This window comes from Mixophyes fleayi, chromosome 1 (assembly GCF_038048845.1).
Source record: "Mixophyes fleayi isolate aMixFle1 chromosome 1, aMixFle1.hap1, whole genome shotgun sequence".
NCBI lineage: Eukaryota > Metazoa > Chordata > Amphibia > Anura > Limnodynastidae > Mixophyes > Mixophyes fleayi.
In genome coordinates, this window is record NC_134402.1 from 370821682 (window position 1) to 370843450 (window position 21769).

Here is a 21769-nt window from a genome sequence, read left to right on the forward strand (position 1 = left end):
CCTTCTGCCTCCACTATCACTTCTACGCTGATAACAGATCGATCATTCCTCTGCAGACCTCTCTCCCCTGTCTTAGCCAATGTGTGAAACTGCCTTTTGACCATCTCCACCTGAATGACACAACGCCACCTCCAAATAAAAATATCTAATCTGAGCATATTATTTTCCCTCTGTCTAATGCAATAGATCACCCCAACATATAAAGGGGGCGGGGCCTAAATCGCCCCCCCCTAAAATCGCCATGTTGTCAACCATGGTTGACAACATCAGTTTCTCCTCTGTTCCCCACAGGGGCGGATCTAGGCAACTGCTCTACCCGGGGCGATTTTAGGGGGGCGATTTAGGCCCCGCCCCCTTTCTAATTTCTAAGGCTGCTGACGGCTGCACAGTATGTGCAGGTCCGTTCAGCATTGGCAGTGTGCTGTCCCGCTGCTCTGATTGTGTTTAAAACACAATCAGAGCAGCCGGGCAGCACACTGTCAATGATGAACGGACCTGCACAGTGTGCAGCCGTCAGCAGCAAGCCCCTGCTAGGGGGGGCGATCGCCCCCCCCTTGATCCGCCACTGGTTCCCCACACCTGCTGCCTGGGTGTGATTCTTGACTCTGCCCTTAGTTTCACTCCTCTCTCAGTCCTGTCATCTCCTTGGCTTTTTTTTTTTCTTGCCTATCCCCCCCTTCAGTCCAGCATCGCTGTGACCAGACTAATCTTGCTCTCCCGATGCACATCTGCTGAACTGCTTAGCAAATCCCTTCACTGGCTTCCCAATGCCTTCCAAAGCTAGTTCAAGCTCTTCGCCCTCCACAATGCCTCCCTTTATTGTTGACCTTAACTGAAGATATATCCCTTTGATATCTTTAGTATCTTTGATAAAGTCACAGGTGTGACGAAACGCGTCAGACCGGGGTACTATTGATATATGAATGTGGGTAAATACAGACTGAGATGGTCTTTTATATTTAACCCTTGATTGACGTGGACATTTTCATGGAGTGATATACTGACATACAGACAAGTGATAACACAGCCTTTACCTACCTGATTGATTACTGCAGTGCCGTAACTAGACATTTTAGTGCCCTGGGCGAGACAGGGCATCGGCGCCCCCCATCTATGTGGGAGTGACATTTGCTGAGTGGGTGTGGCCAACCTAATGTGGGGGTGTGGTTGGCATGTTAATTTAATAATGCAGCACGTTAGAGTCCTTGTAGACGCTTTATTATTAGAAATATTTGAAAAACCCACATATAAAGGCCCTTACCCACTGGCACTGGGTTAAATACCGGTGACACCACATGTCAAACACAGTGGTTAACTAGTATTTGCACTTGTGGTCTGTGGGTTCAATAGAGGACCATGCATTACCCCAGTTCATTCACTGAATACAATAAATGGAGCAGGCAGCATTGGAAAAATCATCCCGCAACACAAGCAATTAAATGAAATATTTAAAGGGGAGTCACAATTTCATTTGACGAATAACTAACTATACATTTATTGGGGATTTTATCTAAAACAACAATGATTGTATATTAAAATTCACAATCTAGGTGATACAAAGATTGTAACATAAACAACCATTGGCAACCAACTGATGGATACGGTATTAATAATATAAAAGACAAAGGGATTGGCAACTAATAGATGTCTTTTTACACACAGTCCGTTTCAATCCAGTAACTCAGATGCAGGTGTAGAACCAATACTAGCAGCTTAAAACCGACTGTTTAGTTTCTGTTGGCACACAGTCCATTATTATACATTAAGCTCAATTTCCAATAGTAGAGCTACCTGGTACCAGAAAAAAACTAAGGTGAAAAAATGACTCGAAACTCACTGCCTCTGTTGGCGGGTCCGGGGTAGATACAGCTGCAGGTTATCCCGTCTGTAATGGAAAAACTTCAGACGCTGGTATGTTGTATTAACAGCAGCGGGGAGACGGAAGTGAAACCTGCTACAGCCAAGCAGTACGCTGCATGCGTTCCATAGTGGAACGCATAGAATCTATTTCCTATGTGACGTCACTGATGGGCGTATCCCATGCCAAGAGTTGATTCCAAGGACTCCTGATTGGCCACCTGAATCAGTGGACCGCATGTGCGTTCCACCGAAAGCAGGAAGTTCAAATGCCGAACTTCCTGCTTTCGGTGGAACGCACATGCGGTCCACTGATTCAGATTATGGAAATTAATTGTTGCTTGTGGGGCTCTCGTACGGCGTTGTGTGGACTGATTGAGCCTGGGCACAGAGGCAGGTGTCGGGCGGCTGCGCCCACTTGGGCTTGCGCCCTGGGCGACGGCACCACCCGCACTTGCCTAGTTACGGCTCTGGATTACTGCATTTAGAAAGGATGTGTTAAATGGGAGATTTGGTGTGAGAGGCATCTATTTTATCCGGCTACCTTTTTGCATGGAGCGACACTCAGTCCTGAAGTTAACTGTGCACAGTGTGTGCCGAGCAGCGCCGGTGCTAAAGTTAACTGTGCACAGTGTGTGCCGAGCAGCGCCGGTGCTAGGGTCCTTGGCGCCCTAGGCACAGTTTGAAAATCGCTGCTGCGCTTCCCTCCCCTCAGCTCCCCTCCCCTCCCCGTCTTTCTTTAACTTACCTGCATGAAGCTGCTCCTGTCTGCTCTGTCTTCTCCCCTCCACTCACAGACACTGTCGGGCCGTGATGATGACATCATCACGGCCTGTCACTGTCAGTGAGCGGAGGGGAGAAGACAGAGCAGAGAGGAGCAGCTTCATGCAGGTAAGATTCATAGCCCCTTCCCTCCTCTCCTCCCCGTGGATTTCCGTTTTTTTTTTATTTCGAGGCGCCCTGCAGAGCCCAGCGCCCTAGGCAATTGCCTAACCTTGCCTAATGGGAGCGCCGGGCCTGGTGCCGAGGAAATCTTCATAAACCATAAGCGTCTTAATGTGCAGCAATACACAGGTGACCGTGATTGGCCCTGGCAAGTACTATATGTCATTCTATTTCCAACCATTGGCTTGTTTTAAGGAGCTATAATTACAGTTTGGACACTTCAGCCTGCATATTTGAATTTCCAGACACGTGGATATCATACAGTCCATCACATAATGAGGGATTTAGTTACAGAGGGGGGCAAGCTGGCGACTCGACCCCTCCAGGTACTGTTTGAATTACTAAAAATGTCCAGATAGGACTTGATATTAGTACATATAATATATATTTTTACATTAAATTTGATCTTCTGACAAGTATTGTTCTTATCATCTTGGACAACCCCATCATCATACAGCAGGTGAAATAAGTATTGAACACATTAACATTTTTCTCAGTAAATATATATTTAATGTGGCTATAGTAATGAAATTTACACCAAATGTCAGCAAAAACCCTTGCAATCCACACATGCAAAGATATCAAACCATAAATGTTCAGAAATTAAGTTTTGTGAAATAGTATGAAATGACACAAGGAAAAAATATCGAACACATGAAGAAAGGGAGGTACAAAAAGGCATGAAAAGCCAAGACACCAGCTGAAATCAATCAGTAAAAAAAATTGTTTTTACCGCCACGTAAATAAAAAAACCTTTGGTAGACTTAGAACTCTACAGCTGTCTCCCTTTCCCTACAATGAATTTGTATCCCTAACGAGGTGAGACCTACCAACCTGGATCTCCTCTCACTCACAGTTATCTATGCATTGGAATAAGTGTTCGTAAGCTAAAAAAATATATACATAGAGTAATAGAAGTATTAAACGGATTTTCATCCCCTGCAATACCCCAAAGAACAAAGGCATTTGTATTTTGAAACCTAAAAATCTAAAAGAGCCTAAAAGCCACTGAGTGGATTATAAAGTTAGCAGTACAAAAGAAATCTACAATGGGGTTTTCAAGACTGACAGGTATGACTTAATTTAAATTACTTCATGCAATTTAAGCAAGTTCCCGGATGCAATTGACTTGTGGAAATATTTAAGTAATGCGGTGTGTTTTCCTGCAGAAAAAGATACAATTGCACTTAATTGGCTACAAAAGATTTAAATTGAAACGTAATTTATTTGAAAAGACCAATCACTCTGGGGAACTGAAAGGAATAAAAATCAAAAAGCAGAAGAAAGTTGTAATATTATAGAGACTATTTTTCTTCCCTTGAATGACAAGTTTGTTTACTCAGAAAATTATTTAGGAGTACTTCATGGTTGGCTAACAAATATCTGTTATATCTTCTACCGTATCTATAGTCCTTGTCATCATATAATAAATACTATAGCTTTAGTCACTCAGTGTTAGTATATATATGCAGTTCCTATTAGTCACAGCCTATTTTAGTTTATCCATTTGGCCGATTTATACTTATCAACAAAAACAATGTTTTCATCGTTCCATTTTAAGATATGTTTGACTAGGGTTTGAGATCATTAAATTTGAAGAGGACAAGAGTGGAACAACTTTTAACCAATCAGATTGCGGGAATTTTCACAGCCGAAGGAGATGACAGTGTCAGTCTTGTGGGTCCACTTGCCATAGTAATTTTACAACACTGACAATAAACAGTGCTCTATATTAATTAATAAACAAAACATACTGTCACTTTGGTGACTATATAAAATATAAATGTCTGTAACACAGTGATCTCGTCCAGGATGCAGCAGGTGGCAGTAAGCATAGGCTCTGTTAGCTGCTCTGTACACCAAGCTGTCTGTGCTGTAACAGTGTGGGCTGAACCTGTCTCCAACCAATCACAGCTCTGAAAGCTGGAGGTGGGTCTGCTTATTACGGCTTTCATTAGCCAGCTGCATCTCCCAGCCTGACTTCACCATGTTGCAGTTAACCTATCCACTATCCAGACATTTTGTGCTAAAGAGGAAAATCTTTGCTTCCTGCTGTAGACAAGTCGCAGCTATGTCTTCCCTGTTAATTAACCAACCACAGTATTCGTGGCTTAAAGACTTGGGTTTAAAGGAGGAGAACGACGGTGTGTACAATGGAACATGGGGAGGGAAAGGAGAGGTAAGTGTGCAGCTCCGTGGCACCAAGTAAACTTATTGATCGGATTTTGGGTCAAAGCCTAAAGTGGTATTCTCTGCAGCGCAGAAATGACGTGGTAACATGAACAATGACTTGCATGAAGAAAGTGCATTCTATTCTGCATATTCTATTCTATTCTATATTCTATTACTATTCTTTATAGCAGCGTTATCCTCATTATAATATAAAACTCAACTAGTTGATACTGCAAACTTCCTGCCTACAGTTTGCTCCAGCTGCTAATTGTCCTTCAGCATGTTTATACATGTCACTAAGAATGGCAACTTGACTGTAATTGAATGTCTGTGTATTTGCATAAGTTTATCATAGAAATAATACAATGTGACCAGGTATAATATACTGTTCACATAAATTACCGCCACATGAGCTTTTCCACCATGAAATATTGCTGCAGACGGTGACATTTCAGGGTTAGAAGCTGCTTACTATGACTTGGTAAGGTGGCGTTGTAAATTTAGATGACCATTGTGCATCTTGGCTATTCGTAACCTTTTGTTCTTGAAAACATACATTAATTTTAACTTGGTGATCCAGGATGCTATTATTAAACCTTATATTGTAGTTGACATGCACCGTTCCTTAGTAAATGAAAACGACCACATAAGAGATTTGTATAAAATAATGTGGAAGCAGGATGGTTATTATGCAGATGTGAGTCATTCTCACTATCGCACATCAGTGGGTGCAGTCTGGTCCAGATTGGTGAGCTGAAAATAGCATATGTTTTTGTGTTCGATGTAGATTAAAACGTAGATCTGTCAGATAGCCAATCTCTCAGGATCCACAGTTTAAATCAGGCCTAATCTCATGTTTGATGTTATGAGCTGTTGTGCATTATATTCATGGGTCACATTCATTAAAGCAGGGAACATGGACATCTATGTACCATAGCGTGTCCTTTATTTATTATTGACTCTTAATTGCATTTGGGTTGCCCATTGACATAGGACTGTTTATCTTCACTAAGCCAGTCAACTCCCTTGCATCATGAATGTAAATTCTTGCATAATAAGCTTCATTAGTTAAAAATTCCAATGGCATAAAATAAGACTTTCCTGAGTAAAATTTACTCTGGTAGCCCCATCACGTGTCCTTTATATAGATGCATTTGCCCCTATACAGTGTGTTTAGGAAATTTACGCGTGCAGTATAATTATGCGTCATGGAATCATCATAAGTAAATGGCAATACCATATAACTTTCCACCTATACGTGCCGGAAGCATACATACAATTGGCTTTCCTAACGATTAGGCTTAGTAGTGGAGTTACAGGTCAAGTTCAAGAAAATTCAAACTGATTAAGGCTACTTGACTTTCTAAGCCACGGTGCCATATTATGTTAAACAAAATCTACCATAGGCCAGTGACATATGTGTTACTAGAATTGTGTTTTGTTGCATCAATTAATGTGCACGTTTAAATTGTTATTTTTTGCTGAGTGGAGATGAATTAACATGTTCATCATTTGCAGGTTTTAACCTGTTTTGGCTGAAGAGCTTTGTGACAAAGTTAATGAATGATTGTTGGGTCTCTGTAGTTTAGACTTCACTTTTTAGACATGTTCTCTAACTGTAGAGCTAAGTAAGGTTAAGAAAAGCTGGATAATTTTAGTAAAATGACCACTAAAATAATTGTTGTACTAAATGTGTTGACGTTGTCAATATTTGAAGTCTGTATAGCCAGAAAACATTGGTTGCATTATGCAGCATTTTGTTCTGTGTGCAGGTCACTCACACGACTACTATTTTTTGTTGGTGTTTGTTGTGAGAGATTGCATTTGTAGAAAACTACTGATCCTATGATTTATTAATCCTTATTCCATGTGTAAATTGTTTATTCATAGAAACAATGCCCTTCACTGATGTGGGCATCATCACATAGATTAAAAGCAAAAAACATTTGTAGAATTCTTTTTATTTTCCTTCTAATTACATTGTTTTAATTCGAGACTGAGTCTGTTAATTGTTTTATATATTCCACTTTCTTTCAGGTCGTAACATCTTATTGTCCGGCTAACAATTCACCAATCGCAAGAGTTAGACAGGTAATTTATCTTGTGCGGTGTGTGTTGTTTGTTTTGTTTTTTTTAAGCCATATTCATCAAGTTAAAGGACAACTCCACCTGGGGGGGGCTCGGCTCCTCCATCCTCCATCCTCCATCCTCCACTTCCATGCAGTTCCTTCTCTCCTCTAATCCTGGACAGGTTCGTCCTTTCCTCGGGAATTCAAAAGTTGGGATCTCTCACTTGGGCCTCACTGTTCACTCTATATTGTCACTTCATAGCCCTCCCTGTTCAGCTACCTGGATATAATTAGTCATTCAGGTCAAATACAACTTGCAAGAAAAATATCAAGGACTATTTGACTTTATAATCCATAGTGCCTGTCAGGCTCGGCACTTGCCTGAGCCTGTGTGATGAGTGTGTGACAAAGAGTTACAACACGTGGTCTGTCTAAAATGATTAAATCCTTCCTCTATGCCACACACAAGCTTTGCCTTACCAATTATGCCACCACCAAGGCTGTTTGTGAATAGCTGATATTCTTATTTAGGAAGCCTTAGGTTCTCCCTTAAAACGAATCTACTTTATTAATTTACTTTAATCTGAGTTAACAAACCACAATGTTCTCTCCTGTTTCAACTATGTAGCTGTGACAGGATGGAACGCCTATGCCACCGTATCTGTTGCTGGGAACCGGCTGGGCTTACTTTGCCACCGTCCCCTTTCGTTATTCCGAATACACCCCTCCTGCCACAGTAGGAGGAGCCTGCTGCCACCACTGGGCTCCTTTATGGCATCCAGAACCACATTCCTTCTGGGTAACTGTTGCTGCTAGTGTACTTCCGGGCTGGTACCCCTGACCTCTTACTATGGATCATGGTGCTGTGGATGGATCCCCCCCCCTGGCCTATTACACTGGCCAGAGCTGCTGGGTAGCGGGAGAGCGGTGGTACTGGAGAACTGGGTCCAAACCTCAGACAGGCGGAAACAGATTAGATTTTGGGTTTAATCTGTAGGTCACAGGATTACAGCAATATTGAAGATGTTGTCAAGCAGGGTCTTGAAGCAGAGAATGATGTTTATTTTGCGCACGTGCCCCGACTAGGACACTTCCACTGATTATAGGTATCAGTGGTCAGGTCAGATGGAACATTTCAGTTTACAAGGGCTCTTTTTTATACAGTTTTAGACACAGGCCATTTTTTAGAATCGGGATGCAACCTGTTTACCCGAACATGGATTTACATTCAATGCAAAGCTACCAATATTTACGTATACCTGTGATATCCTAAAACCTTGCTGTGACTTCCTGCATCTTATCTTGGACACAGTGGACATCTGACAGCAAGTCTAATTACCCCTTCCTTTCCCTTAAGGTGTATTGGACACTCACATCAAAAGGTCGAATCAACATGAGATTAACATGGGTGCTTTCTTCAAACAGTTGCAGAATACATATTTCCTCCAAAGAAAAGAATTCCCCAAGAAAAGTTGCAAACCCCAAACAAGGCATTTCCTTACACCAAGATATACAAAAGACTTTCTAAACAAAGGCTTATTGTATCTGATATATACATCAGAAATAATGCATTAGGGCAGCACGGTGGCTAAGTGGTTAGCACTTCTGCCTCACAGCGCTGGGGTCATGAGTTCAATTCCCGACCATGGCCTTATCTGTGTGGAGTTTGTTCTCCCTGTGTTTGCGTGGGTTTCCTCCAGGGTGTTCCGGTCTCCTCCCACACTCCAAAAACATACTAGTAGGTTAATTGGCTGCTATTAAAATTTACCCTAGTGTCTCTCTCTCGATCTCTTTCTCGACCGAATCAATGGCACCATATAAATAAATGATGATGATGCATTTCCTCTAGCAAGGTTAAAACAGGAAAAAAAATAAAAATTCTCAGAAATAAAGATTTCCTATTTCAAAATATACACACTATAAAAAAAAAGTGCTTTGGCAATTATATAAATAAGTGTCCTGCTCTATTTCCTTTAAATAGATTTATACCATAAGTTACTTATAAGTGATCCAGTCACAGTAGCATTTTAACCAAACTGTTGCATGAATTCGAAAGAACAAAGAAACTTTAACTTATTAAGTGTAATTTAATATGGAAAATACATCCACAATGCTGAAGATAAAACAATTAACAAATGACATACAAATATATAATGGTTTCTTGTAAAATAAAAAGGATAAAACATAGAATTGATAACTCGCGAATGATCAAGGTTCTGTTGCTGGGAGAAGCAGAAAATGGGACACTCTTCGTTATCAGATTGACTCCCAAAAGTGAACGAATCCTTAGGGTCACAGGCCAGTCTTAAATCCATGCTGCAGGGCCCACAGCCCCCCTTCCTATAATGTCCGAACTGAAAGATCTGTGTAAATGTAAATTGAGGTTTTATGACCTCTGTGGACAACGGCTTCTAAGTCAGGTTTTAAGTACCCTCTCCCCACTTCTCACCAGAATGGTTTACAAACATGATTTTGCCTCCACAGAACAGGTCATAAGTTCCCCTTCATCTACATACTACACATGCCTCCTGCAAGTACGATATTAGAGAAAATATAATGTGATATTTTCCTGTGACCCTATTCAGCTTGAATTTGTCATTAACATATAACCCAATTGCCTGTCTCAAAAGTCGAAACGTCTGAGACTTCCCAGGCGTGTTAAATATCACTGTCCTAAAAGAGATATTTTGCGACTTGCCATAAATGATACAAAGTGCTAGTCCGTAACCATGGATCTGGACTCTTATCTTCCAGCACCATCTGGGGAGAACAGAGGAGTTTAACATAATCAAACAGATTGCTTTAAAAAGCTCCTCTGAGCCATATTACGCTGTTACTAGGAGTTAATTCACAAAAACATATTTACAGTTTTATGCCTAGAAATTAGCTTGCACATGACAGTGCCTTAGGGGGCTCGTTTATGGCTCCAAAAGCCCTTATTTTAATAGCCGTTGAAACTGACCTAAAAGCTCAAATAGTAAAGAGAGCATGTGTTTTTCCCTTCATGCTTGCTTTGACATTGGCCATGGACATATATTACAGCACTTTTTTTTCAGAGACTGGTTACCTAGTCAGCCTTTTGTCAACTGCAACTAACTGCCCCTTCCAGAGTGATAAAAGATAAGCAAGTTGTACCCACTGTTTAACCTCAAACTAATCCTGCTTCACCAAGGTTGTGGGACAGCCGAATGACTGGTTTAATTGTAGTATAAATCATTCTTCTATGTATAATTAGCTAAGTTATACTCATGCTTTGCCTCCCAAAGTACTGAGCCAGGTTATGGTCACATAACCTGGTTCATGCACCCAACTTATTCACTGTTCTCTCCTTTGTACTGCTCTACTGAGTCTAAAAATACTAAAAATGCATCATCTTCAGGGAATGTTACAATAACGAAAAACATTATCTGATGGTGATTCATACCTGCAACAGAGCTCGTTTGAGTGTTTCAAGAATAGCCCAAAAAATTGCATTATTCATTTGTTCTAGGGATGGATGGCCACCTAGCAACAAGAGGCCCACCCACATGTCCCAATATAAAATTCCTGCCAGTTTCTTATTGCAAATTTTTAAAAACTCATTAATGGTTATGTCCTCTTTCATAGTAGGACAGAGGCAGCATAAAGGGACAACACTCCACTCTCCAATAGAACAGGAGACAAATAAGTCCAGTCAAACAGTCGCTACATAAGAGGCCACAAGTTGATTCCACACCAGGATACTAAAGTGTTGATTCATGCAGTTACCATCCTATAACATTTTGGTGTTCTTAAAAAGTTAATTTCTGCTGAGATCTGTTATGTAACACCTTAATTCAGTTGGGTTTTTCTTTGCTAAACCACTACTATATCTGCTCCTCAGAGTTTGAGGATGAGATGGTCCTCATTGGTAAGCTTACGAGAAATATGCAGTGATCAGGCATAAGTTCCTTGTGTTTGAGTTCAATCATGTGACCATGTCCAAAAAGTGAGATAACCTTCTTGCAAATCAGTTCTCTGGGAGAAATCTCTTGAACAAATTAAGTTTGCAGAGCATAGATTCATGCAAAGTTTGTTTACTACCAATGACAATAATATAATTATCAGTCCACCTACTTAAGTGCTTCATTTCAAACCATGACAACAGAGGCAAATGTGAGGGAAGTGCTGGTTCTGTTCATCCTGAGTAACTTTACACAACTAGATTCACCATCTTTGAGTCCAACATAGTTACTTGTACTGAATTTTAAATCTTATTGTAAAAAAAACAGTTGCATATATAGAAGGTGCCATCCCTACTCCCACTGCTTAAGATCTTGTGGAAGCGCTCTTGTTAGGACACTGAGCTGCTACCAGTCTATTGGCTTATAACGCTCCTATTTGTTTCTTAGACTTTTTAATACAATCATCCTGTTCAATATTGATTATTGCTATTTTATATAGTATATTGAGCTATCCTTCTTTGCTTATCTTGTAAGGTATTGTGAGCTATACCTATCTTTTTCTTTCTTCTGTATTTCAGGCCACTCTTGAAGAGTACAATGAAACAGTTACCAAGGCAAAAGAAGCCTGGCAGATATGGGCAGATGTAAGTATCATTTAATCATAGGGGTTGGGAAAAGCAGGGTCACAGCTTACAAACCCTTTCTAGCCTACCCTTAGCTTGTGACAATAGAGGGGAAGAACAAAGCGGTGGCTATATAGACTGCTATGTGCCTTTCTTCTATTATATGAAAGAAACAATGGGGCTGATCACTATGGGGACAATCTGTGTAATATTCTCCAGCACTCTCTTGGTGAATAGCACTTGTTTCCACTAGTGCAATTTACCAGTTGGGTTCCTGGATACCGTGCCAGCTCATTCACTACAAATGAAAAGTTAATGTGCAGTTTTATAGTTTGGCTCCAAATTAAGTTTGTAATGTTAATTTTTACTTATCTTTGTATGGTGGGGTATTGTTTTTGTAAATTGGCAGGTTGTGTGACTTGACAAATTAATAATAATTTCAGTGTCATTGTTCTGTTGCTTGTGGTGCCCTGACAACACAGCTGGTCAAGCCTACTAGGGAGGAAAAAAGTTTTTGGATTTATGTTCTTCAGATGAAACAGATTTTGATACTGTTAGTTCCAAAACCCATCATAAACCTGTTTCAGGAAACATTTGAAACTCAAGATCGTTGTTGTCATCCAGAGCATACAATGACCGTTCTTCTAGTTGTTGAACTTGTTAATGTTTAGATGAGAAGACCTATGAAATAGAAAGTCAAATTTATTTTAGATATTGGTATATATGTACAGGTTACATTATTTTGCAATAATACATTTTTTTTCTTGGTCATTTTTTTTTTTTTTTGCTCAATATAGAATTTATGATGTGTAATGTGATATAACTTGATTAGCTTTTGGTAAAATACAATATGAAGAAAAGGATGGCGCTTCTGATTGAATAGAGTTTTTCACATGATTCCTTAATGCGGATCAATTGTCCCAAGATGATATTCAATTACACATATATGTTTCAATCCAAATAAATATGTCGTCTTTGCTCAACTATAAATAGTCCACCTCTCCACACGATACATAAAAAGGGAATCAGAAAAATATCATAGTGCGACCCATATATTCCAGTGTCTCAGATATCTCTCGATCCCACTTAAACCAATATGTGAAGCAAAGAGATACAAAAAATCACCGTGTGATGCACTCCTTCACCCCTTTTGGGTATGCACTTACATGTAGAGGAAAAATATATGCGTCTTATATGTCAAGCAATCACCCGACTGATTCTCCCCAGATCCAAATCTCCACTCTGTTTCAATGTGAGAAACTCTATTCAATCAGAAGCGCCATCCTTTTCTTCATATTGTGTATTATCATTTTTTGGACACATTGGGGATTGTGTGTGTGTAAGATCAGGGGGCAGCATCTGATTTGACTGCACATGTGTTATATTTATTTTTGATTACCTTTGGTATCTGATGTTATTTGTAAATAAGTTTTGTTTTTATAATTGCGATTTATTTTCCCTGATCTCACTAATAGGCCACTGTGACAGTGTAAGTGTCTAATTCAGCCACCCATTTGTTGGTTGAGTAGGCAGATGAGCCTGTGTGGCCACCTTTTTATATTTTGATTGTACTGATGTCACTTGTCATGCGGCTCATTTGGAAAGTGATCTGTGAAATGAGTAGATTATAGTTCCGTCATCTGCATAAAAGCACTGTAGCTTGTATATGGTAAAGGAGCTCTTAATGACTTCCAGTGTATTATATTATACAGCATGGGGTATAATCTTTCCCTGATCATCTCTCGGTTGGTCTACTGCAACCTACTCCTCCCTGGCCTCACCCACTCATCTTGCTCCTCTTCATTCTATACTCAATGTCACTGCTAGACTCATCTTCCTTTCTCTCCACCCAACATCTGTCTTCCCTCTCTACCACGCCCTTCACTGGCTCCCCTTCCCCTACAGAATCCTCTTCAAGCTCCTCGTTCTCGCATACAAGGCCCTCGCCAGCTCCACTGCTTCCTACATCTCCAACCTTATCTCTATTCACTATGCTTCCCACCCACTGTGATCGGCCAACAATCGTCGCCTCTCCTTCCCTCCGATTACCTCATCTCACTCGCATATTCAAGACTTCTCCTGCACTGCCCCCCTCCATTGGAACAATCTCCCTCATGCTATTAGAACTTCCACCATTTTAAGCAGTTTCAAATGGGCATTAAAAAGCCACCTCTTATTAAAACCCTTTCAGTCATCTGCCTAACTACCCACCTGGCGGCTTACTCTCCCACTCTCTCCCTTTCTCCTTCTCGTCCCTTTGACCCAGTCCCCATCTCGCTTTCCTTGTGTCCTCTGTCTGTCTACTCTTCCCTTAGATTGTAAGCATCTCTGAGCAGGGTCCTCTCTCCTCCTGTTTCCACCACTTTTACTCTGCTCCACTGCTACTCTGCCCACCTCCTTCTTGAGACCACTAACTCCACCCCTGCTTTTCTACGCACCTCGTCAGTGGCTCTTAAGCTGGTAGCTGCGCCCACACTTTTGGGCTCAGGTTTCCTGCTGTGCTGACTTTCCCTCACCCTTTCTTATTAGCTGTGTGCTGAGCTACCCGAGTAATAGTGCTGCTTACTTATTGTACCGTAATGTGTACCTTGTACTGTCCTACTGTTTGTTCCTGTACGGAGCTGCGGACACTTTGTGGCGCTTTACAAAATAAAAATTAACTCATTATAATCTAATCCCTTAGAATATTTACAAATTTGGTGGTATTAAAGTTATTAGAACACTGACAAATAAAACATTGTAATGTGGGAATGAAGGAGAAAGTTTAGAAAATCTGGGGAGTTTTTTTTTTTTTTTTTTTCTTTGCCAAAGACTAGAAGCACCTCTTGTCCCAGTGATTCCATTAAGTACAAAATGTCCCACTTGTGTCACATGGCTAAATTTTGGAAGTGATCCATGAAGGAATTCACCATCCGTGAAAGCAAAATACTGGAGCCTACTTTGGCAGCAGAGAGTTGGTCTTCAGGGCAGTCATGCAGGGTTGATAATCTGGCTACAATTTATAAACCTTTCCAAAACACCATTCAAAGTCCAGTATTAAAGGAAATTCAGATCAGTAATTCACCCCTAGTCAGCAGTCTTGTAGTGCATGGTTTAATGAGTATAATAGCAAAAATCTGTAAATGAATACCGAATACCTAATGAATACAGAGGTGATGATATTCAAACTCTCTGCTTATATATCTGTTATTTACAGGAGTTTATACATATACATCATGTATGTATTATAGAAATATTTTTGCTTTTTATTTATATAAGAAAATGTTTATATTTACAGAATGCTTATTGTCTAGATCTATAACCTTTTTATAACATGCTTTTTCAAGTAAGAGAATTGTTTACATGACTACTCCTATATTTTTGTAGTTCTGATATATTTCTAATTTATTTGTTACTATTACAAATAATCTGATTACATTTTTTTATTTTATAGATTCCTGCGCCTAAACGTGGGGAAATTGTGCGGCAAATTGGTGATGCTCTTAGAAAAAAGATCAAACTTTTAGGACATCTGGTAAACAAAAGAATCTAAGTATAAATGAATGACACAGTGGGACAGGGTATATGCCTTCATTTACTCCAGTAGCTTGACAGTCGATGCAATAATACTGTATAATTACCATCATTTAGAAGTTAATTGCTGGAGGCTCCTGTCTTTCTTATTTCTGTTACAGTACAGCTGTGACTTTGTCACTAACGCACCTCTTTATTAATAATAAGCGATATAAAATCTTCTGTTGCTTTAATTTATCAATAAACCCTAGGGATCACACATGTAGAACTGAAAGTCTGAACTTGGGCTTCCAGTTCCACTTTCATTAAAATGAAAATTGCTTATTTAAATAAAGCAAGCATTGTCGGCTATTTTTTCCTGCTATCTCCATATATAGTTGGCAATAGGAGCACAGTGACTGTACTGCCGCTGTCTTGGCTTCATCATGCTTTGCACAGAGAATCTTTCGGCATAGGGATCTGGCAAAAGGTAATCACCAACGGGGAGGGTTTAATAGATATGGAGAAATAGGGCTTCTCTCTAAATAATAAATAGGCCCCCATAACAATTATCAGCTGAGCTAAAACATGTAGTACCACTAACAGACCATGTTTTGAGGATTTCCATCTATGGGAACAGATTAAATAATTAATGAGAAAAATTGAAAAGCCCAAATTTTGAAAGGTTGGAACTGTGACTTCAAAAAATGTTTGCTTATTTGTGACTAGCACAAGGCAAAATGTATATACCAGGAAAAGCTTTGTTATGCATACAATGAGCAAACTTGGGGAGGGGTGGGGGGGTTTCTCTGCACAGGGCTGTCAGTAGAACTTAAATTAGCCGAGAGAGGCATGGTCGCACCATGTGGGGAGTGTGACCACTTTGGGGCATGGCTGTGCATAGAGCGAGAAGTGCTAGGCCATCCCCTTACAATTATGTCTTTGCATTGCCATGGGCACCTGCCAATCATAATTTCCGCTCTGCAGTGTTAAGAGAGACCTATATCCCATCAGTCAGGGCAAAGGTCCTGACTGCTGGGACGGCAGGACTGTTCCCTAAAAGTGACACTGTCCCACCTAGTTGGGAGGTATGTAGATGTTATTGGGATACAGACAAATATGGAAAAATGAACAACTTTATCTTATTCTTTTCTGACATCTAGAACAGATACAAACATAAATCGCATACATATTTGTTGTAGAGAGATGGAGAAACTTAACTTTGACATAACATAAGATGATGCCTCCTAACTCTGAAAAAGTTAGGAGCCATCATAAAAAAAAAAAACTTACATTTCTCCACCAACTACCCTTCTGAGATCACTTTCAACTAACACTTTGGAACTTTGGGATCTATCTATAGCCATCAATCCAAAGCTTTTTTTATTTTATTTATGTTTTTGGTTCATTTCATCAGCTGGACCAAATTGACTAATCTTCTGCTGTGTGTGGGTCATCTTTTGTCCCAAAAGAGTACACAGCTCGTCCATTTATGTATGTGACCAAATTGCTCACAGATTTGGTTGTTTGACCATGATTCCGAAAAGCTGTGCAGTGTGTATGTATTATCTATGGTACAAGCAATTCAGCATATTCATGTATTTTCCCAAACAAATATATATTTTTGACGTCCAAAGATATTGCTGGGATTTAGCAGATAAACAACTCTATATATGTCCAGATGTTTGTTTTAAGGTTGTTTTTAAAAATGCATTTTTATACTTTTATTAATATCCTCTTGCTAGGCCTATACCTGTGTTTCTTGTTTGTTTGTTTTTTGTTTTTTTCTATATATATATATATATATATATATATATTTTTTTTTAATGGTGCTTAAAACAATTTCTGTCTGTTATAATATCCAATATTAGCTGCAAATTTTCTTTTAGCGCCATCTCAATTTGTACATTCATATAATCAATGTACATTACCTGTCTATTTTTAGGAGTCACTGGAGATGGGAAAGATCTTGGTAGAAGGAGTTGGAGAAGTCCAAGAATACATTGATATATGTGACTACGCTGTTGGCCTTTCCCGTATTATTGGAGGACCTATATTGCCATCAGAAAGTAAGGAACCAATTATTTTCATTTTGTTGGTAGAACTTCCTGCAGTAAAGGCTCCCTGATTGGGGAGGGTGGAGCCAATGTTTTGCTGTTTCTCCACCATTCGTACCTCACCATTTTATCGAACACTTGTATGTAATATATTACACTGAACTATGCAGAATTTTTGTAGTAATATATAAATCCACATTTAACACAGGGATTGAATCATAAAGGAAAGCGATTTGTGTTTTTGTTTCTTTATAAATTGAATGGAAATTGCACACAAGGACGCCCTTATTCAAGTACAAGGCGATTTCAAGAAACATTTCTTGTTCTAGAATACGGGTATAAGTACACTATGCCATATGTGAACAGACACAACACACTGCAGGATACGCACAATGCACATATATATGTGTGTATGTATATATTAGTGTGTATGTATGTGCCATTAGAAAGTACAGATAAAAAAAAAAAAAAAAATTAAATACAGAACACCTGTTAATAATATAATCATTAATAAAAATACATTAAAAGTTATACAATTTTAATAAAATACATTTATCAGGATGTTAATGCCTACTGTACATAAAATTAATATTTATAGTCTCTTAATAGCAGACACATGTTCTGGCATGCATACGCAACCATTATCACTATCACTCAGCACTCAGACCTGCCCTGTAGCTGGTGGAAGTGATGCGTCAGCAAATTACATACCTGAGATATGTTTCTGAGCATGCGCAGAGCAATTTTGCATTTGCATTGTTAATGCTGCAAAAGTCTGATTAGCCAGACTGCTCTAGCCCTTTGAGTGCTACAGATCAGAATCAGCTAGCACTACACTATTATGTTTGTTCTCTCCTCCGTTACATTTGATGAAGGCTCTAAGCCGGCGTTTCCCAAACTGTGCGCCGCGGTTCCCAGGGGTGCCGCGGCGCTGTCACTGGGGTGCCACGGGCCGGGCCAGCTATATATTAAAAAAAAAAAACACAAACTTACCAATCCGTTGGGCGCCGGGACCCAGCAGCCTCCTCTCTCCCGCAGCTTGTTACTGACATCGATATTCAGTGACAGCTGCGGGAGAGAGAAGGCTGCTGGGTCCCGGCGCCCAACGGATTGGTAAGTTTGTGTTTTTTTTTTTTGTTTTTTTTTTTTTTACGGCTGGCGCGGGGCAGAGGAGGGGGACGCAGCGTGAGAGAGAGGGCAGTGGAGGGGGACGCAGCGTGAGGGAGGGCAGTGGAGGGGGACGCAGCGTGAGGGAGGGCAGTGGAGGGGGACGCAGCGTGAGAGGGAGGGCAGTGGAGGGGGACGCAGCGTGAGGGAGGGCAGTGGAGGGGGACGCAGCGTGAGGGAGGGCAGAGAAGGGGGACGCAGCGTGAGGGAGGGCAGTGGAGGGGGACGCAGCGTGAGGGAGGGCAGTGGAGGGGGACGCAGCCTGGCAGAGGGCAGAGAGGGCAGTGTGTCTGCCCTCAGGCACTCTGCCCCCTCTGCATCCAGAGTGTCTGGATGCAGAGGGGGCATTTTTGCATACAACTAAATAAGTATTTCTGTCCTGACCTAAATACTTATTACAATTTTTTGACCCAGCTACTTCTAAAACAGGACTGCTCAATAATTATTTTGGAGGGGTGCCTTGAAAAAATTTGGAGACTCTAAGGGTGCCACGAACTGCAAATGTTTGGGAACCACTGCTCTAAGCTATTATGACCACTGAATCTACCTGCCCCAGCCACCTTTGACTGGTCTCCCACAACCTAGCTCCCTGTGATATGCCATACTTTGGTATTAGTCTGTTTCTCTGCTCTTGAGCGCTTCATGTATTACTGTTGATTTGCTGATGTCCATTTATATTTTGTTATATTTTATGTGATATCTGCTCTTCACTATGAACCCCTCCCCATTACTCTCCTTTTATCTGTATCCTAACCTCCATAAACACCCTAATAAAAATAATTCTGCTTTAAAAAAAACAAACATTCTTCCTCCGGTTATGCCAAACCAGTTACTTTATCATCTTTGTTGGTGACATTCAGATATTAGACTATATCAGATTTTTCTTATTGCCTTAGTTTTGTTTGCTTTCCTGATTGGGTTAAAATAGACAAATCTTAAACCATTGCCGTTTGTTCAGTGAGCAAATGCAGGGAGTTGGTTTGTCGCTGGGCTGTCATTGATAGTTAGCGAATCCTCTTGTGTGGCTCTTGCATAGAAATCATTGATATTTATAGGAACTGTACAGTTTGTACCCACTGAACTTTTTGTTTCTAGTAATACTACTAGCAGCAGTCCGGTCCAGCCAGTGCATACAACAGTCAGTCAGTGGGCATAGATAGTACGGTTTCCATATAGATGAATGGTTTCTATGATTCCCTCTGTCCTTGCTGTTGTCTCCGTGCAGTAACTGTAGCACAAAGTCAATGTAAGATGCTGAACTGGTACAGCACAAAATGTTGTAGGATTTATGATTTAAGGAAAGCGAAGACTGTACTTCTGTCTACAGTACATTGTCATGTAATCCAGTACAGTTCTCGCTACCAATTTTGTTTTTAGCAATTTTACTGAGGTATCAAAGTATACTCTAAATATAAAGTTGAATGATACTGGGTTTATGAGTTTCTAAATACTGATGTTACACTTGTATTTCAGGACCTGGGCACGCCCTGATTGAGCAGTGGAATCCAGTGGGTTTGGTGGGAATTATCACCGCGTTCAATTTCCCAGTTGCAGTATATGGGTGGAACAATGCTCTTGCTCTGATCTGTGGGGATGTCTGTCTGTGGTAAGGAAACACTATATTACAGCTTGTAGCCAACTATGATTTAAGAACTTTATTTTATTACATGTGTGTGTTTCCCCTGCTGTCCACGTGTGTTTACATACAATGGCTCAATTAGAAATCATTTTGGCTTATTTTTGTTTGTTAAACTGGCAACCTTAATATATTATCATACTGGTTCTATGAATAGTGAGTATGCTGATACAGAACCTATGTAACTCCCTTGCTTCTTTGTTTTTCGAAGTAAATAGCCCAGGGTTTCTCTTGCATCTACGCAACTTGATTTATGAAATAGTAAAGCCATGTGATTGACAGGCTTTATATGATTCATAATGAAATGACCCAATAGTGAAGTGCTCCTTAAATAGGACAGTGGGACTGTAGAGATGAAACAGTAATTATACAGCAGCACAGACATATGGAGTGATTTATATTTAGAATGAACAATAAACAGGCTTTCTATAAATACTGCCGTATGAGCGAAGAATGCAACATGTTAGATGTTACTGTCATGAAGAGGGAGGTACAGATGTGATCCCGTTTATTTAAATTAAGTGTTCATTTGGATGTAATCTATTTGTAAGAGTGAAAAATATACATAGTATAATATTGCATAAGAAGATAAATAATATTATCACGTATCTCACCGATTTCCCTTGGACACTGCTATCTGCTGTACAGCCTGACGTTCCTCTATCCTCGGACGCCATTTTTGCCAAGTATTTTTGCCAAGTATTCTGGACATGCACAACCTGGGAACCTTTAAAACCTCTGCTTACCTTCGTTCCTGACTTCGTGGGTTAGGTCGTTCATTCAACTGCTGCAGCTTCACTGGTCATTGGTCTTGTTACAGAGTTATATAACGCCTATGTGGATCTCAGCACTTCTGGTAACTGCAGCTCAGCACTTCACAGCTACATCTGTTCAGCCTAATCTGCTGGTAGACCTGTGACTATAGTGCTTCGCTCAGCATCCGTCTTGTTCCTGAATTACTACACTAACATATACCTCAGTCCTTCTGAGTCCTGCAGCTCATCGCTTCGCAGTACTACCTGCTCAGCCTATTCCGCTATCAAGACTTGTAGCTATACTGCTGATCATCGCACAGCATCCGTCCAGTTCCTGAATTTCCATATACCTGGGCTACATTTCATTCTGCCTTACAGCTACTTGGTGGTTCTCCGAATTATCTGCTCTGTGCCCCCTAGAGGACCGCGACCTGCGATTAAGAGCCGCTAAGACCATATTCCCTTGCGGGAATCCCTGGTGAATAACTCTCTTCCGTTAGACTCCGCACCTCTCTGGGGGTAGCTGTCACTCAAGCAGAGATCAAGGCCATTCCCACTATCCAGCTTTTGTGACAAGTAATGGCTATCATATTGCCATCACAGGACAATAACTCTCAGAGGAGGCTTCTGTGGCCGCAGAGAGTTTAATACTGTCCTCTCCCTTGCCCGTCCCCTCTTTCTTTTTAACGTTTTCTGGTGCTTGTGTAATAGAATTCAATATTTACTTAAAATACAATATAATCTTATGTAAACAATTTTCTTTCTAAGTGATTTTTCAGCTGTACTTTTAAAATAAGTAATCAATATTACATATTTTTCTATAGCTATTATTAACTTTGTTGTTTTGTACTCTTGTATACCTAAAATTATGTAAAGCATCTTATAACATTCATAAATATATGCAAAAATTATCCTACTGTGTTAGAAAAGTAGGTGCTTGACATTGTATGTAACCAAGTCATCTGCTTCACTGCAAATTGATTGCTGTTTATCATTCATTTTGAATACTAAAATTCTAATTTTAAAGTGTCCTTCAATGGGGTTAAGCTGACCACACATGGTAATTGCATTGG

At 40.2% G+C, this 21769-nt stretch overlaps 1 protein-coding gene across 1 annotated transcript in view; it reads left to right on the forward strand.

Annotated features, from left to right (window-relative positions):
• Positions 1-4740: 4740 nt before the first annotated feature.
• ALDH7A1 (aldehyde dehydrogenase 7 family member A1) overlaps positions 4741-21769 on the forward strand; it is a 31990-nt gene continuing 14961 nt past the window's right edge. The window contains exons 1-6 of the mRNA XM_075178935.1: positions 4741-4981; positions 7012-7065; positions 11545-11610; positions 15023-15103; positions 17027-17150; positions 19779-19911. Coding sequence (XP_075035036.1) covers positions 4790-4981; positions 7012-7065; positions 11545-11610; positions 15023-15103; positions 17027-17150; positions 19779-19911 — 650 coding nt within the window. The 5' untranslated portion in view covers positions 4741-4789. The remainder of the gene's footprint in view (positions 4982-7011; positions 7066-11544; positions 11611-15022; positions 15104-17026; positions 17151-19778; positions 19912-21769) is intronic.